We start from the raw sequence: 19,185 nt of genomic DNA on the forward strand, positions 1-19,185 counted from the left end.
ATCAAATTATATCCAGTACAAGTCCAATTATTTTTGTTGAGGCCTCCTCAGACTGAAGCCTCTATGGTTTAGGTCGTGTTCGAAGGGGCCTAAGAAATGGAACAGCTTAGTCACGTCGCTGTTCTGCCAACAGACTTCAAATGCAGCCCCTGTAAAAAGTGTCCCTGTTTCACTGTGTTCTTCCTCTTCAATGAAAAGAGAATTAGACAGCAGCTCAGACTTTTTATTATAAAGATGCTTCCCAGGCCTCTTGTCCCGCAGACAAAAAAATTAAAGAGATAAAAAAAGTTTTTTTTTTGCCACGAACACAATGATCTTTAATGATATAATGAATTTACAAAGTACGAAACCACTCTGTTACTGCATTGTCTTCCATATACACCTTTAGCTCCTTTTTTCAAAACATTTGAATCGGTAATGACATGTCCGACCACAAACAATCAAACAAACAAGCAAATAAACAATTAGAGCTCATTAAAAAGCCTTCCAGTCAGGTCAAGAAGGTCAAAGGGGTCAGTGGCTGCAACATAGCTTTTAATTCAACATAAAACCGACTCGTTATTTTTAATCAAGATTAAATGAAACAAACCTTTGGCTCAAAAAATACATTCAAAAACATGCAAATGGTGACAAGAAGATCCTGTAACATATAATAATTCATATCTGTGGGTCATAACATGCAACGGCTATCGGACTTGTTCGACCTGCCGTTCTGCTCCGTTCATCCTATTATCCTCTGCACATCCTTGTGTAGAATGTTCCTCAAGAGCTTAGCCAGCTGGGCCTTGGATTTCTCCTCCATCGGCCTCATAAAGCTGCCGTTACGCTTCGAGGTGGGTGGGTTGCCCCATCTGAAATGGCTCATGCGATAGCTCCCATCTTTTCTGTGCTGCGGGCTCAGTGGCACTTGTGACTTGACCTTTGCCCTCTGCATTTCCTGGTTTTGTTGGTTCAGGTCGCCCCTCGTCTTGTCCTCAGTACCACCCAGCTGCCTGCGAACCTGAGTGGGGAAGCCGACCTCAGAGGAGCCCCCTCCCTCCAGAGATGACATGAAGACTTTGATGGGCCGACGTTTGCGGCCAGTTGGTTTCCCCCAGCGGAAATGCTCCATAGAGTAGGAGCGTCGCTCGTTGCTGTGGGGTTTCACTCCCGGTACCTTGTCTTCGCTGGAGGCCAGGATGGCCAGAATGATGCTGAGTAAGAGGTCTTTTTCGTCGTCCATCTTCAAGGCCAATTCATTGAGCTGCGGCAGCTCTGCCTGGATCTTCTGTATGCAGAGGCGAATACAGTTCTGCATGGAAGAAATCAGAGAAGCAACGAGAACATTTCTGTTGAGTCATTAGCCGCAGAAAGAGTTGATGGTGATACATTATCGAGCATTTTGTCACTTTGATGCAGATTTTTTCCACCAGCATCCAAAGTAGAAAGATGCAGATCCAATTTACACAGTCTTATAGACTCCCTGACTATGTACACTGAGAAAATCAATGTGGGGAAAAATCCAACCATCTCTTTAAGATAAAACTGAAAACGAAAATACACATTATAAGTATATATTTGTCTTGTCTTGCTTGTTTATTATCAAAATAGTCACTGGTTGATTGTTTCTTTGCCTATCTTTTCAGCTGTTATTGCTTTTCATGGGTCAATCACTAATCACTATGGTTAACAACAAAAATATACATTATCACATAACAGTTTCATTCCAGCTGAACAATCAGGGTCTCAAACATAGGTCACATCTGGTCTGGTGCTTGTTATCAAGGAGACGATGTTTTCAGCCCTGTCCGTTTCTTTGTTGGTTGGTTTGTTTGTGAACATGATTACTTAAAAACTACCAGAAGGATGAACATGAGACTTGGTGGAAGGATTTTTTTTTTTTAAAGCACATTGAACCATGAATGAAATGTGCTGCACGAATTAAAGTTTCCTTTCTGAGTGACATCAGAAAGGGAGGTGGACTCACCTGGATCCTTCGCTCGGTGCTCAGGTTCTTGCAGATGGAGCTGTTCAGGCACACGGACCCAAACCCTGGGACGCACGCGTACGCCATCATCGCTACCGAGAGCCAACGTAGACACAGCATCTTCAGCCTGGAGCGGAGGACAGAAACATGAGAGAGAGAGAGAGAGAGGCTTCTTTGAGCTGAACAACTGAGCTGTACCATCCAGGAAGTTCTCTTGAGAAACACACTGGAAATGCGTTGGTGGAGGAGTCTCCCTGCTCGCTCTCTCCCACTCGTCTAATCTTCCCTGAAATATTACTCGTTCCCAGAAATACAGCAGGTGCCTCTTGAGCACCACATTTGCATACACCTTCCTCCATTCCTTCTCCAGCGGGACGTGTTTCAACACTGTCTAAACTGTTGATTTATAGCTGCGTGTCATGACTGGATAACTACTGTGAGCTCAAACACCAATTATCGGCATTCCGCCTGTGTTTATGTGGAGCCTGTGACACTCCCTGAGACACTTGATTAAGATTTACTGCTTTCAAGGGGCCGTCTGAAAATTAGTCGCGGGGGAGGTGGGGTGATGGAAAGGGAATTGGGAGGGAGGGGCGGGTTCTCGTAACTTCAGATTCACCTCTTTTGTTGCATTTACTGTCGGAGGAAGAAAGAAACGACAGGCACTTAAAGCCCCACACATTTCATGTCATATAATCCTGATACCTTCATGAGATCAGCCCAGATTCTTTAATAATATTTGTAATTGTTCTGCAATGCACAACCTGTGCTTTTGCTTTCAATAATTACATCACTATATAGCAGGTTTTATTGGTCGATGCTGGATTCAAGTTACATTCACCTGCACATACAAAAATCAAACCGAGGCATGTAAATCCAGCATAGTAACAACATCAACCTTCTACTGTTTCAACTAAATAGCAACATCTTCTAATGCATCTACTTCACATTAAAATCCTCCAAGCTAAACACACGGTGGCTTTAATTACGAGGCTGCAACAGGAAATGCGATGCATCTGTCACAGTGGTTAAAGCGGCCGACTGCAATCGCTCAGGCAATTATCATTTTTTTGCATTTTAGGCATTTTTGGAACGGGAAAAGTGAAACGAGGCAAAATACAAAAAGCAAATGTGAGCTGTCGCGCATACAATGAATGTTGTGTTGGAAAAAACATTTGTCCCGCGTGACAACAGATCACGACTGCTCCTGAGAAGAAGTATTTCTGGACCTCTCTATTAAAACAATAGCTGTTTTGTTTTTGCTGTCCATAAAATAGATAATCATTGCCGCGTTCCATTAAACCACGAGTTGCGGCTGGAAACGCTCCCTCAAGTCGGAATTTTGACTCAGAAGGTCGGAGGAACCTCACCACCCCCGACTTGGAAATGCAAGATGGCCCCTCCGTATATCAACATGAGTGAAAGCTGTAGTTTCCCGTGCAACTGGAGCACTATAAACCCGGGTTATTGTGGGTGTGATGTCATTCCGAGGGGCCGAGCTCCGGGGTGAAATGGAACGTGCGGCAGAACAACTAAACAACCCAGATGGAAAACCATTGACCATTTCACCTTTGATCTACATTCGTGCAGATTCTGCTAAGTCATGAGTTTGAATTATCACAGCACTTTGTCACATGTTTTTATGAAATAAGAAGCAGCAGTTGATCTGATTGAAAATCAAGACTGAGTTAAGACCTGGTTAAGACATTAGAGGGTCAGGAGCACATCTTTGCTTGGATTTACAAGGTCCCCCCCCCCCCCCCCCCCCTTTTTTTTACTATGCTCCAATAACTTCCAGATGGTCCTTAAGCTATGTAGAAATATGTTTATTTTTCACATAGTCCAGAATTTAATGTTGAAGCCTATGTTACCCTGCTGAGAAGAAGAAAAAACCCTGACTCCAATGGTTTCTCTCAAGCTGCTCAAGGGCGCAGAAGGAAACTGTGGTCACACGTCTCAAACTCCACGCTAAAGTGATGGAGAAGATTCTTTCAATAGATGACTTCATGGCAAACGCCTCCACCTAATCTCTTTGTTGCTGTTTTTATATCCCTCCTTAGATATTGACTTTTTAAAGCCCCTGCAAAAAATATCCCTTCCCCACTTTTCTACCCCGCTGCTTCAAATATCAATTTCCTTTTTCACATTTTCTCCCTCCTCCGTTGTTCTACTCCTCGGTGGGCCATCGTTTTCTTAACTCTTGGCTACTCTCATCCCACAGTATGACTCACTCAGCTGAGCTCTGCTCTCCGCAGACACACTGTGTTCAAAGAATCTGCCATTAAAATAGATTGAAACCTCATGCTTCACTGATATTCAGAGTGCTTGAAGGGTTATCTAAGTAATTTTTCGCTGTTTGCAACGGTGCAAATATCAATGGACGGCAATTCAAATGACTCTTCTGACAAAAAGACTGAGAAATGTATCAAATCTGCAGCTGCACATCTCAGAAAGTGTCCGAAAAGTCAATGACACAGAAAGTGTCTTCATTCAGGAAAACCCCAACCAGACCCAGTTTGGATCCAGCCAGGCCACACAAAGACAATTAGATGTTTACCTTTTCCAAATGTCTCCCTCTCCTCGCTCTTCTCCTTGCGTCTGTCCACAGATCTTCCAGAGTGGCGACTTCTTCACCGGGATCCCTCTCCTCCTCCTCTCCTGCCTCTTCTCTGCTCTGATGAAATGCTCAGTCGGAGAGGGTCTGCTGCTGCCTCCTCAGAGGAGGAGAGCTCTTTTTATAGACACATGAAGTCTCAAGGCCTCGGGGTGTGATCTAGGTGAGGGGTGTCCTGCTCCTTTATGAATGGTGTGTGTGTGTGTGTGTGTGTGTGCGTGTGCGTGTGTGTGCGTGTGTGTGTGTGTGTGTGTGTGTGTGTGTGTGGCAGGTATAAAGGCCACCCACACAGTTTTTAATCAATGGTGCAACTCACGTCACCAGACAACAGGTGAAGCATTAAAAACACTCTTCCCTCCTCTCACAAAAAACTCCCTCATTACCTGGAAAAAAAAACCCTGACCGGGGGATTACAGTCTTTAATTTCTTGATTGCATGTTTAGGTCGGGCAGACGCATGCTTACGCAAAATGACAAAAACAATTACTGCTCGTCCCTCGGCGCGCGTCAATCTCTGCATTGAAGTCCTCAAAGGCCAGCCCTAATCGCTGACAGGGATGGAGTGATGCGGTGAAGTGTGCCGAATCAATTTGGCTGATTGGGTTATTTCTCTGCGGCTCCCCCTTGACAAGGTAGGCATAAGTCCCTGTGTGGAAACTTCATTTGGAAGATCTGACTCACTGGTTGCGCGTCATGACTACACACAAACACACACAAACACACGCACACACACAGGGTTTGAAAAGAAAACCATTATCCTTTCACTTAGTCATTGTCCTGACATACACATTCAGCTTTCTATAGCTGTGTGGATGTGTTCGCAGTGTAACATATGTACAAGGACGAAGCAGAAAGAAGAAGTTGTTGCAGGTTAATTGGAGGAGAAGAGAATTAACTAGTAACATTTTTATATAACCATATTATCATTTTTTAAAATTAGCTAAATAATCCTCTAGAATGGCACATGCCTCCTACTATCAGGATCAATGATTTGTTTCCTGGGAAATCAGTGAAAACCTTTATAAAAAAAGCTCCTTGGCTAAATCTCAGAATGTTAAAGAAGATGAAAGAAAATTCCTGGATCCAGGTGAAGATTTAAAATCCTTAAACTGCCCTGAAACGAGGAGCTATTTGTGTGGAGTTGCCTTAGAGTTAAGAGTTTGTTTACCTTTGCATTGATACAGTTTATGTGTGCAGGTATGTTCATGCAGGTACGTTCATGCAGGTACGTTCATGCAGGTACGTTCATGCAGGTACGTTCATGCAGGTATGTTCATGCAGGTATGTTCATGCAGGTATGCCTGTATGCATATGTTTGGATACGTTTAGGCCCGTGAATAAGTACATGGGTGTGTATCCATGCATATATCTATATGTATTTGTAGGTGTATGGGTATATATGTATATACTTCTGCTTTATTCTTTATTCTTATTATTCTTATTATTCTTATTATTCTTGTTCTTATTCTTATTTTAATGTGTGTATATATAAAAGAGAGAGAGAGAGAGAGAGGGAGAGAGAGAGAGATGACTATTGTTCCTGTTATTTAATAGTATTATTACAGGTTGAATTTTTTTCATTGTTATTTATTTAATCATGTATTTGTTTGTTAGTTTTTTCCTTTATTTTGTTTAGCTGGCCCATGGCAGATGTTGTCAGGTGTCTACGTCAGCAACCAAGGCCAGTTCTGAACGTGCTGATGACAAGTTCAGGGGTTCAAGGAGGGTTTGTTTTGTATATTCTGTGATGTGTCCTACCTGTTTTCCTGTTTAACAAATAATACAAACTGTAAATCATAATTTAAAAAAAAAATACTTCCACCAGGTTTCATGGAAGTCTGAACAGAAAACCAACATACTGACAAACTGGGGTGAAAACAACGATTCATGCTGTGATTATTTTCAGTTTGCTGCCTCTGTCTCAGCTTCACACTATAAATGTGTGCACATGTATATGTATCCGTGGAAATATATGTAAAGGCACTAAGATATAGATACATATTAGACCACGTTTTGATTCGGAAAGTTGCCGAATAAAGACAATTTATCTTAAAAATATGTAGTATTGTAAATGATGTGCAGAATCATGTCTGTGCTCAGCAAAAGAGATCAATTAGATATGTTCAAATATAAGAAACATTTAATCATGTCATAATAGCAAACAATAGTTGAAAAGTTAGAAAATGTTATAACTTTAATTTGAGAATATATTATTCCTTTAACACTTTTCAGATTAAACAGGATTAAGTTGATGCAGGAGAACCTGAGAAATCGCCTAAAATGCAGCGTTACGAAGCTTCGCGTTTATTTTTGTATTTTTTTCATTGGGATAGACTTTACATTTGTTTTTAGTATTTCTATTTACACAGCCTTGAAGTCTGCGATGAAGCAAAGTCAATTAAACACAAAGGCTAAACTGAGCATTTAAAAGATTGAATCCACTTATGATGATACATTTCCTCACACTATTTACACATGTGAATGTCCTGCAGCACCTCAGGCGTCAAATTCCTCATATACTTTATGGGGATTTAGCTCCTCTTCATATGGTTTGACGGAGGATCATATGACCGGTGCTTTGGGTCAAAGACCTTTCAAAGCCTCATGAGAGAAGATAACATGTGACCTCTGACCTGTACCCCTCCCTACTCCCTTAGAGACAGCAGATGTCTGAGATGACTCCATTCAGCACCAGATCAATCGATGTCAATAAGGTATAGACGCAGCCCATGTAGGTGATGGCGACAGGACATACGTACGTCGAACATAAGTCTTTAGTGAGCTCCCTCGATTGCAATGTGACACCAACGTATGTAAACAAAGACCTTTGTTCTTATTTCCAGATGTGAAACATGCCATAGAGCTCTCAGGAGAACCCCCGTGAATTGAAAAATGCACAGTCATTTCCTTGTGAGGGTGGTGGAGAAACATTCCAGTAAAGTACAAGTAGCTCAAAACCATTCAAACCAAACTATACAGCATCAACAACAGTGATGGTATAAGAGTAAAAATGAAGCTGCAGGCGTCCTATACAGTACAGGGGCTTTTATTTTCAGGACTAAAACAACGTAACTCAAATCAACTATTGACGATTGGACCCTTTCATGAATGTTGTGTTTGTCCCATTCTCAAGTTCCTATTCAGTCATCAGGAAGGTTACTGAGGTGCTCTCCACATTTGTGTGTGTGTGTGTGTGTGTGTGTGTGTGTGTGTGTGTGTGTGTGTGTGTGTGTGTGTGTGCGTGTGTGCGCGTGTGTGCGTGTGTGTGTGTGTGTGTGCTCTTTTTTATCAAGATTCAGGATGTTAGGTTTCAAGGTGGAGGCTGTTTCATACACACAACAAAACCAAAAGACCAACAGATCCATCATCAGACGATGTAACAAGCCGTGAGACGACTTCAACTTGAAGAAGAGACAAACTGTGTGCACCCCCCTCCCTCTGTCTCTCCCTCTGTAATTCGACTCAACAAGGTAAACTCGACTTAAACTGGAGCTTTTGTGAGTACGAAGACTTTCGTCCTGCTAACAAGCAGATCAATGCAGATGAGACCAAACAAGCAGGTAGGAAACAAACCAACAACTGGACAGGGATGGAAACATAATTCATATCTACCCTAATGTGTAAAAATCCCATTTACTCGTCAGATGATGGCCCTTTTTTCTCATTTTGTTTTCCGTTGCAGAGTCATAAACATTTTTCAGTGTTTAGTCAGCAGTCAGCAGGAAAATCCTCAATCTGTCACGTCCTCTGTTCTTTTCCAAGTGCAGCGTATCTCAGTCACAGTGAGAGGGAGAGGACTTTCCACTCAGAGTTCCCCGTATTACATTATTATTCTGTCCAAGCTGTCAGTCCTGTGAGAGGCCCCCTCTCCCCTATAAACCTGGAGGAGACTGGACATACTGTTCCTGCAACAAACCAATAAACTTATATAAATTTATGTGCTGCATTTGAAACTTTCCTCATCGTCCATTATGATTTATTTCATTACAAGCTCAGTGTCAGGTTGTGCAACTGTGCCTCATGAACAGGCTGACTTTATTTTTTATCTGATTCCCTGTGCCGTAGGAGTCGGAGAGAATAAATTCACTTAAAGGGAGTAAGGAGGCCTGTGTGTGCTGCTGAAGGTTGATCCGTGTCAGATTTGTTTGAAAAGCTCCATTTTCTCCAGTGAATCTGTCACACAAAGCGACGGCCGCCTTCGAAAAGGTGAGGAAACACCGGCTCAGTGAGGAAACACTGACGACACAAAGAGAAACAGATTTGTGTTCATTCACTGGGGCCATGGCCTCAGATTGTGGACAGGAAACCACTTTCAGGGAATCCAAAACATCAGGAAATCCAAAACGTGGTCCTATGATACTGGAGCTACAGAAAGCGAACGAGTCTCCCACAGCATCTCCCACAGGAAGCCGCAGGAAGCACAGTCCAGGGCTTTCATCCAAAATCCTGAAAGAGAAAATAAAAGACATTGTTCTCATTGGATCTGACTCATTCGCTGATGTTTGAGAAAAATGAAGCAGTGTACTTATTAAATACATACTAAAAACACTTGGACTGTCTTATTATGTACAGTTTTATATTATATGCACTTATATTATATGTATATACACTTGTATGTGTATATATGCTCTCTGTCATTTCAAATAAATCCCATAGGGGTTATTTAGGGTTTGAGTGTGTTGTAAATTCCATTTTTGTTTTGTTCCCTTTACTTTAACTTGGCTGACCCTATTCACCCTCATTTAGTAAATTCCCAGAATCCATTTCAACCATCAACCTACTTTCTGTTTCTGACATTTAAAGCTTTCAGACTTGAGTTTATGGGCGGACAGATTGCAGCAGGTAACATTAAGACCGTGTACATTCTGTGTTTAAACCCTGTAATTACTGCCAACATGATTTAGCTTCAAGTAATACTTCATAATAATAATGATCGTGCTGCTGTTGTGAGTTTCATGTTCGCCACAAGAGGGTGATATTTAGTCACAAATAATCCTTGAATCCAATAAACCTCAGTTTTATTCTGCTGAAATTGTTATTATTCTTTCTGATCCGAGTTATAATGTAAATCAATAATAAATCAATAATAAAATATTTACAGCAGAATAAAGGTTTGGTGTTAAGTGTGTATAATTTTCAGTATGTGTAAAATGTACAATCTGTGAATTAGAGCTAAACTTAAACAGAACCAAATAATCTACTGCATTTATCCAGGCCTTTACTGTTACTCTTATATCCCCTCGGACAGGAGTTCACTGTGACATAACTACAGGATTGAATGAACCTCTACGGTCTCTTGAGATACAGTCATTGTGCTTTAAAAAAAAACGTAAACTCTCCTGTGGTACCTATAAAATGTATTCTTTATTATATCCTCATAGGATTTCGTGACTAATAACTTTCTGTGATATTTAAAATCCTTTAATGAGATCATTATGGACCTTATTCACAAAGACACTGAACAGCATGAAAGCAAGTGTGTGTCAGCCAATGCAATATATGGTTTAATGTGGTTGAATGAACATAAATGAATAAGAAATATAAGGGGAAACTATCCTAAGCATAGATATGGATAAATAATAATTTTATACAGCATGGACAAAACCACAATTGAGGACACAGAGGTCACGTCTTTAATATTTTCTCTGTTGAACTTCTCTGGATTTTAAAACAAAAGTGAAAAGAAACTGACATTCTCAGATGCAAATTACACGTTGTACACCACATATTTAAATTTCAATGTTGCTGGCAATGAACATGACAATATTTCAATTTTTAAAAAGGGATTTTACTATTTCACCACCAGAGTTACTTTCCCCTGAGTATGGATTGAGGTTTGAAAAAATCCCTATGCACAGAGATAAAAATGACATGAGCAATAACTGAACCATTAATTAACTAAATAAATAAAATCAAAATTCTAAAATCTACAAATGTCGTTATTTGGTGGTTCTTGTGGTAGAAGTAGGAGAATATATACTTTTGTTGGAAAAAAAATTTGGTATAACCCACTTCTACTGTTTCAATAGAAATAATTCTAATAAAAATAATAATAATAATGTATATTAAAATAACTTCTCTTAATCAAATATACTATCAAATACTATTGTTGTATATTTCATAAAATACTGAAGGTTAATATGAAACTAAACATTTTCAATATAATAATTGCATTGATTAATACAATAAATATCCAGTGACAGCCTCTTAAATTAAAATAGCAAAGTGTATATTTTGTGAAACATTTTTCTTTTAATCAGCCTCCATGTTGTAAATGTGTAGGTTGTGTAAATAGAGTGGCCCCCTGGATGCTGTGACTCATCCAGGGCCCAAAAGGCAAAGAGAGGGGACATGAGAGGTGAGGGGACCTTCTTTGTTGGACGCCCAGTCACCTCTGTGGCCCCTGGAAAACCATTAAACGAGGAGGACTTCTCCCAGGAGCCCACATTCCTCACATTCCTCCGGTCTGATGTCAGAGGGGACGGCATCTGGAGCCGCTGCTGCCTTCAGGGCCCCCGCAGAGGCTGGGACCCCTGAGCTCTGCTGGCCTGTGGAGAACTTCTCACATATTTGAGTGATTCAAGTTGTATTTGTCATATGTAGTTAACACAGGGTCAACAGGACAATGGAAAGTGAAATGTACTATATATAGTAAATGTGTATATGTTTTATGAGTTTAGTTTTACTTGCTTTCTTCTGTGCGATAGCATGTTGTTGCCACGTGGAAAACTTTTCAACTTTTCACATTACAACGTGATAACTCACGTTGTTAGTGTTGTGTTTTAACAAAATTATTTATATAAGATGATATGTTTTACATTATAACGTGAGAAGTTTTCTATTTTAACAAGTTAGTTATTTTTAAAATGATCATGTGTTAACTTGATAAGTTTTACTTAGTGTGGCAGCAATAGGCTCCCATACTTTTTACCCTCAAGAAGAAATGAAAAATGTCAATTTGATTTAAAAGTCAAAACCATTCCTCCAAAAAGCTTATAAAGATTTCCACTCATTCTTATCAAATAAAAGTTCAATCAAGGGCAATTGGACTTGGTTTTAGAAATTCCACCTTCATCCGTTCTGGAATTCACCCTGAAGTTGTACAACATATCCCCCATTTGTCCTATAGCCGTAGTGTGAATCCCTGATTGCCAACTTTTATGTTTGTGACGTCTGCTCACTAAATACCAACAAACCACTGGTTGTGTATGTTCTGCAGCTGCAGTGGTGAAAGATCCATAACTTATTCTTATAAGGTAAACCCACAATGTTATGATCCTCATGTACAAGTGAAAGTCCTGCATTCAAAACATTTATTAAATCTAAAGTAGGTGATTATTATCATCTACAGAGTGGCTGATTTTAGAACATACTCATTCATATCAATGGACTAGTATCATTACTAGTAATGTGTACACAGCATTGTATTTAGATGAGGCTTAAATTCAAACTAAGTAAATTCACAACATGTTTTACGTCATTGGTCATTTGTTTTATACGTGACTTTACGTAAAGATGCCCAAAAGTGAAGCCAAAACACACATACACACTCGACCAATTGAGAGTCTCAATCAAATAACTAATTAAAACCAAACTGACTGGAAATAACAGCAAAACATGTGTGTGATAAGAACAGCCTACAATAACAGAAACTATCTATGGGAAAAATCTATTTAAAGTGCAGCCCTATTTAAACGTTTTAGTCTGGTCAATTTCTCATCCATTAACACAGAGGAGGCGAGATTTACAACTCGTACCACAACCCAGTGAACGTGAGCCTCGCGTTTCCCTTATTTTTCCGCAGACAGTGAACGCATCGTGAGCTCCTCTCTCTCCCCCCCTGGCCCTGAACGCCTCCATTGGAGCGGAGGGACCACTACTATAAACACACCGAGAGTTCGAGCCCGGCAGAGAACACTGTGCTTCTTATTCACGGTCAACGGGCACAGCTTCACTTCCACTCTTTTATTTTCTATTTGCTCTGCGGCTGGAAAACAAGACAGAAACTTTTTTCTTTATTTTTTTACTGAAGCAGCTTCTCGACCAGAAAAAAAACCCCAAAAACCTCAGGAGTGACTTTGAACCCGCTTCTGCGACTTCTTCCTCTTTTTGCTCCGGAGAGTTTTTGCGCTTATGATTCAGGAGATTCTCCGGGTTTCGGGACTTTTCACGTTATTCCCACGGAGCGGATGAGGAATATCTCCATGAAGCTGTGATTTCCAGCAGCGTCGAGTGAAAAAGAAGTTCCTCCTCCAGCGGAGAGCAGCGGACGACATGTAGGGTGAGTTGTCTGCCTGGAGAAGAAAAGTTCAGCAGGAGAGTCGAGAGTTTCCCTCTGCTCCTGAATGTTTCACACACGCACGCACACACACACAGACACACGCACATACCTGTGGTGGAAGACAACAACTTTTAACGGTGTGAATGAGCTGGGTTTTAAATGTAGGCCAAATGGCTGTGGCCACGTATGGGAGGCAAGGGATCCCAAATACTTTCATTTCCCCCCCCCCCTCCGTCTTCTCCTCCTCCTCTTCATCCTCCTGCTCTTCATCCAGCATTTGAACATGAATAAAAACACATCAGATGAGGGCTATATACTAACAACACTGTTGATTTGATCCTGTCACACGTCTAATCAGAGCAAGTGACATCTCCAGAGTTCATAGGGGGAATATTAATATATGATACGTATCACGATACAATACATTGTTATACGATATAATACAATGTATTCACTAGGTTGAGGGCCCTAATGGAACCCTATGTAGGGCCCCTTAAAGAGGCACTTTTGGGCAGATGCCAGGTTATAGTCTGCAACACCTGGACTATCGAGATTAGAGCTGGGCGATAACACGATGTCAATAATATTACGGTTCGGTATGTATCAGTATGCTAGTGCATTGTGTCAGCAGAGTGAGGAAGCATAACACATAATTAATCTACCTCAGATTTGTAAAGTGCAGAAAGTACAACCGTCAATCAGGAGCAGAATCAGTCTTTATACTTAAAAGAAATTATTATGTGAAATGTATCGCGATATTGTGATGATGTGACATTTATCGTGATATCATTGGATAATATGACATTTATCATATCATAGGATAATGTGATATTCACCGTGATAACTATCGATATCGTCTGATCTGATTTTTGGCCGTATCGCCCGTCCCTAGCTGAGATGCTACTCTCTTATCACATCTAGACCTGACATTTTTTACACAGGGAAACGGCTTGTTATGGTCGTTGTTGCACTGACTTCAGTGAAAAACACTTCACGTCATCCAGGTCAGAAGAAGAAGAAGACGTCTGGGATCAGCCCTGCACGTGCATTCACCCTCACAGTGATTACAGTTCTACAGGATGGGTTTTTTTTTACACACTTGGATGACTCGGCATGTTTGTGGATGAGCGTCCCTCCTCTTGGACCTGGCGGTGATGACATGATGGCTTTGCTATGGAGCTGTTTGTCCTCCTCACACCCTGCGTGCACACTGTGCATACATGTTTGTGTGAGAGTATGTGCAAGATGTGTTTGGACATGCACCTTTGACTACCAGGGCTACAGTAAAAGAAAAAAGTGGGGAGAGCAAATATAGCATAGCTGCAGGAGGCGTAGGCCACACACACACACACACACACACACACACACACACACACACACACACACACACACACACACACACACACACACACACACACACACATCTGGCTGTCTTTATAAGCTCAAAGGCATGTTGTGTAAATTATATGGTGCCGGAGCAAGTGGCTCGGGAGGACACTGCAGTTATAAAACACTGCTGGAGAATTTAAAGAAAAGTCAGAGCTGTATCCTTCATCCTTGCTCCTCATCCCCTCATGGTCAGACATGTCTCAGAGCAGACACACACACACAAACACACACACTCTGTCGTCGCATTCCAAAACAATGGAGGAAAGTCGCTGAAACGCAAACGTAAGGTCCCACGGGCTTGTTTTGTTGGAGGTCAGCACGTTAAGAATATAATAGGTGTTTACTGCGTGATGGGAGGCTGCATGTAAAAAGGAAAAGTGGCTATTGTTGGTGTAGGCTCTGGTCATTTGCGTCTTAAAGGCCATTTGATTGCTATGTCGGGAGAACGTACCTGTAATTTTGGCCAAGTGTTCATGCTGTAGTGCAGGAAGAGAGAGAGAGAGAGAGAGAAATAAATGGGGGGGGGGGGGGGTTATTGTTGTAGAAATGTGCTAACTCTTACTTGTTATATTCTGCTAATTGGAAGAAGTGTAAGGCTGTGACCTCTTTCTCTTTCCAAAAACCAGAAGGCATTTTCACACCGGAAGTTCAGACCAGGGTCCGAACCAAGGGGTCTTTTGTAGCTTTGTTTACATTTGATCTGGTTAGTTTTGGTTCCACATTGCAATTTAGTGAGCTCTTGTTTGACATGCGTACGTCCTGTTGTCATCACCTAGGCCTGCTGCGCTTACCTTTGTTGACATCGATTGGATTATAGATGGGCGTGAACCATTCGTTAATTTCGTTACCTCTGTAGTAACATTGGGGATCAACGTCCTCATTATCATACAAGCAAATCCTGCGAGCTATTTCCACTTCTTCCTCTGTTTAATGCTGTCTCAACTTCTTGCAATTGCTCTGACATTACGAACTATCCAAAAGAATGTTTTCACGCGGGAAACAAACTGAACCATTTTTCATTTGATCCCGACCGAGACCACCTTGTTATGGTTGGACAAAATCTTGGTCCGTTTGTCTGGATCGTGGTCAGAGGTGCCATTCACACCATTTTTATTTTGTTTCGGACTAAACTGAAAAGTCTGAATGTCCAGACCAAAGAAGGTCGGAGTGAAAGCTCCCTACAAGCATGAGTAATTATACAACCATACTTTATAATGTCCTATATTTGGTCCCTCGTTCTGATACCATTTTCCCCTTCCCAATACCGATACCGTTGCAAATCGGCCGATGCAGAGCACCGACCTGATACCAGTGCCTTTTGAAAAAAAAAAAACTACTCATATCATGTATTCTAACAGCTGTATGCTACTAACCCTGTATGGAAATGGTGATAGCTATCATTGTTGTGTGGTCTGGCTCAGGGTTAAACTCTTTGAAATTCAAATATACACAGAGAATAAATGACATAGAACTTCTTTTTTATCTAGTTTGACAGTCACACCTGAAAGAAACCAACAAATAAATAACTATAGGGATACACAACAATTACTTCCTTCACATAGCTGTTAAGTTACACTTTAAGCTGTGAAATATGACCACATTGCTGACTTTCTAGCTAGCGCAGGCTAACGCTACACTACTGGAAAACGCTGATTCTTCGCCTTTTTTAAAACAGGACTTGCCCATGGCAGTACAGCGCAACTGCTGTTTTGAAGTGCGAAAGAAGAAGTGATTTCTGGAGATCTGATCTTAGGAGATTCGTTTCAGTGCTTATTCAACAGAAAGTCAATCAACAACAAAATGATCACAGTCAGTGGTGACTCCTGGGAATTTGAGCAGTATTTTGTGTGTGTGTGTGTGGCGAGTGTATTCAGACCTGCAGAGATGCTTTTGTTAGAGGATCTCAGAGTTGTGTAAGTGCCGCGCTCTCTGGCAGCCGCGGCAGACAACAACAGAGCCGAGAACGTGTCGCGACCTGCCCCAACTCTCCCACACTCCACCTTAGGCTCCTTCCAGGTGCTCCGGAGGAGTTGTCAGCCACCTTCAGCCCCCGCCCCCTCCACCCTGGAGAGACACACCCCCCTCTTCCCTTCTCATCAGCTCACAACTGAAGGAGCATGGGACTTTTTCCATGATGTGGTCGACCTATGGGTCTAAATGTACATACTGTGGTTTGTGTGTGTGTCTGTGTGTGTGAGATCAAGCAGAGAGATTTTTTCCATTTGATGTCAGGTTCAGAATGTGTGAATTTTCCCTTCCTCACGGCCATTATGTGTGTTTGGATGCAGCCGGATGTAAACAGTAGCTAAAACCCAAAGTGTTGCTGCTTTCATTGGCCTGTAAACCCGCTGCCATTGAAGTCCCTGTTAATGTTTGTGCCCGAGGGTTCGGCTGTGAGAGAACACTCCGTGGCTTTTGGCTTTTTTTGGTGTGTGTGTGTGTGTGTGTGTGTGTGTGTGTGTGTGTGTGTGTGTGTGTGTGTGTGTGTGTGTGTGTGTGTGTGTGTGTGTGTGTGTGTGTGTGTGTGTGTGTGTGTGTGTGTGTGTGTGTGTGTGTGTGTGTAGTTGTATTTGTGACCATGGTTTATGCGAGCGTAGTTCCCAGGAGATGAAGGAGGTGGGGTTGGGGGGGTGGGATGGAAAAAATGAACAGCACCACGGTTGAGGCTGGAAAAGCCGCAGTGGCCGACGGGCTGATGGTCCCACCATGTTTTGTGTTGTTGAGGTGGAGAGCTGCCACTATCAGTCTCAGTGTCGTATGTTTACTCACTCCCTCCCTCCCTCCCTCCTGCCCTCACCCCCACCTCCTCCCCTTTCTCCCGACCAACTGTACCAACATGATAACGGCCCCCCCTGCCCCCCTCGGCCCTTCCATATCCTCGCTTATCTATCCAAAGCTTTTATTTTCTCATTCAGATGCTGGGAATCACCCACGCTTTGTTCTGCATTTAGAAGAGACGCGACCCTGCACCTCCTCCCACTGTTCCTCTCAATCATATCTACAACTCTCCGAGCCTCCAGAACATCAATCGGCAGATCTCAGAGCCGCGGGATGAGTCGGCAGCGCTGCGTCATTGTTGGTTTGGGGAAACTAGTCTCTGGTCAGTGTTAAGCTGTATCGCTCTTTCATCCTCCTACTTCTCTTGTTGTAGTGATACAATTCAGATGGATGCACCAGCCTGAAACACAGGGTATTCACCATTTATCTATTGTTGTCAAAGTAGGTACAGCACTGCAGCCTGTGAGCCACATATTATTCTATAGTTCTTCTGTAGTTTCTTTGGTTTTATGATGTTTCTGGTCCAAACCTGTGCAGTAAGACCTCCACTGTGAACAATGTGGTTTTCCAATATTAGGTTTGCAGCTTTTTATACAGAGCAAGTGGATTTATTCTTTTGTGAGTACTTTTGCCTGCTGCAAAAACTGTTTAACTCCATTGAGCTCAGCACTCAGTCAAATATGGGCAGATGACTCTGTTTGCATTGGATGGTGCAAGGAATTTGTAACACATGAATCATCTGGGCATCAAGAATTTTGGGTAAAATTATCATCTACCAGTAATATATAGTGAAAGTGGTTCTTTTGTAATTAATCCTAAACTGGAAGGGCACATAGGAGAGTGCATATGTCCACCAAGGCTGTTTGACCTCTTTGTCACCATAATGCAAGTACATGTATTGAGGTCAGACACATTCCTAACATTATTGGGATCAGCACCAACATTTAATGGGTTCTTCTATGACCCATTCTGCTTCCTTCCAAGTTTTGTGGTAATACGTCTTGTAGTTTCTGCATAAACCTGCTAATTAACATATGCAGATGAAAACACAATCACCTTGGTGGAGGTAATAAATGCAATATTTGAACAGGTCCGGATGTTATATTTGTAGATAACAGCAGGTATCACAGAAGTATAAAATCCTCATGTTAAACTTAGCTACTATGAATAAATGATGCAGGAGCCTCCTCATTTTTCTAATTCTGAATATATTTTAGCGTTTGCATGATCCTGGATTCTTTCAACTGTGTGTATTTGTGTGTGTGTGTGTGTGTGTGTGTGTGTGTGTGTGTGTGTGTGTGTGTGTGTGTGTGTGTGTGTGTGTGTGTGTGTGTGTGTGTGTGTGTGTGTGTGTGTGTGTGTGTGTGTGTGTGTGTGTGTGTGTGTGTGTGTGTGTGTGTGATTGTGTCAAGTTACAGACAAGGCTCCTTCGCTGTCTGGATGTCACCTCTGTGTGAACACCGTGTCTGTCACCATCACTGTGTTCTCATATAATAGAGAAAATGTGTGCACGCATGGGTGTGTGTGCACGTGCAGTGAGTGTGTGTGTCTGCGTGTCTGTGTGTGTGTGTGTGCATCTTTGTGTCTTAGATGGAGCTGGAGACAAAAAACAGAGGGAGCTGAAAAGTGAAAAAGCAGATGCGCTTGTTAGAAACACACTGTCTGGCCGCCTGGCTCCACCATCTGTTGCAGCTGCTTGTGTGTGTGTGTGTGTGTGTGTGTGTGTGTGTGTGTGTGTGTGTGTGTGTGTGTGTGTGTGTGTGTGTGTGTGTGTGTGTGTGTGTGTGTGTGTGTGTGTGTGTGTGTGTGTGTGTGTGTGTGTGTGTGTGTGTGTGTGTGTGTGTGCGCGCATATTAGAAGATGTGTGCACGAAAATGAAAAGTATGGTGAATACTGAGGAAATATCAAGGCTTTTTATGCATGAAATTACACACACACACACACACACACACACACACACACACACACACACACACACACACACACACACACACTCCTCTGGTTCAGACAGAAACACACATGGGCCAGTGTCAGATAACAAAGAGGGCCCTGGTGGTGTGTCCTGCTGTCCCTGAGGCACGCCGGGAGAACTATTTCTACTGTGCATGTAAAGTGTGTGTCCATGTGTGTCTTTTTTCAAATATCAAACACTAAATGT

At 42.0% G+C, this 19,185-nt stretch overlaps 2 protein-coding genes across 3 annotated transcripts in view; one reads left to right on the forward strand and one right to left on the reverse strand.

Moving 5' to 3' along the window:
• Positions 1–288: 288 nt before the first annotated feature.
• LOC117758279 (pro-opiomelanocortin-like) lies at positions 289–4,716 on the reverse strand. Of its 2 annotated transcripts, none has more exons than XM_034579831.1 (5): positions 4,524–4,716; positions 1,967–2,093; positions 714–1,291; positions 632–678; positions 289–595 (listed from the first exon to the last, which is right to left on the reverse strand). In XM_034579831.1, exons 2-3 carry the CDS (start codon positions 2,084–2,086, stop codon positions 722–724), a joined length of 690 nt encoding a protein of 229 aa, XP_034435722.1. In that variant the 5' UTR covers positions 2,087–2,093; positions 4,524–4,716; the 3' UTR covers positions 289–595; positions 632–678; positions 714–721. The 2 variants fall into 2 exon arrangements, with proteins under 2 accessions (XP_034435722.1, XP_034435721.1); XM_034579830.1 differs by having other exon boundaries at positions 632–681; positions 717–1,291; positions 4,524–4,715.
• Positions 4,717–12,411: 7,695 nt separating this feature from the next.
• The window catches only part of LOC117758265 (tyrosine-protein phosphatase non-receptor type 14-like), a 38,497-nt gene continuing 31,723 nt past the window's right edge, over positions 12,412–19,185 (forward strand). Inside the window, exon 1 of the mRNA XM_034579800.1 lies at positions 12,412–12,860. The gene's annotated coding sequence lies outside the window, so the exon portion shown is untranslated. The remainder of the gene's footprint in view (positions 12,861–19,185) is intronic.

The sequence above is a fragment of the Hippoglossus hippoglossus genome, chromosome 24 (assembly GCF_009819705.1).
Source record: "Hippoglossus hippoglossus isolate fHipHip1 chromosome 24, fHipHip1.pri, whole genome shotgun sequence".
NCBI classification, from domain to species: Eukaryota; Metazoa; Chordata; class Actinopteri; order Pleuronectiformes; family Pleuronectidae; genus Hippoglossus; species Hippoglossus hippoglossus.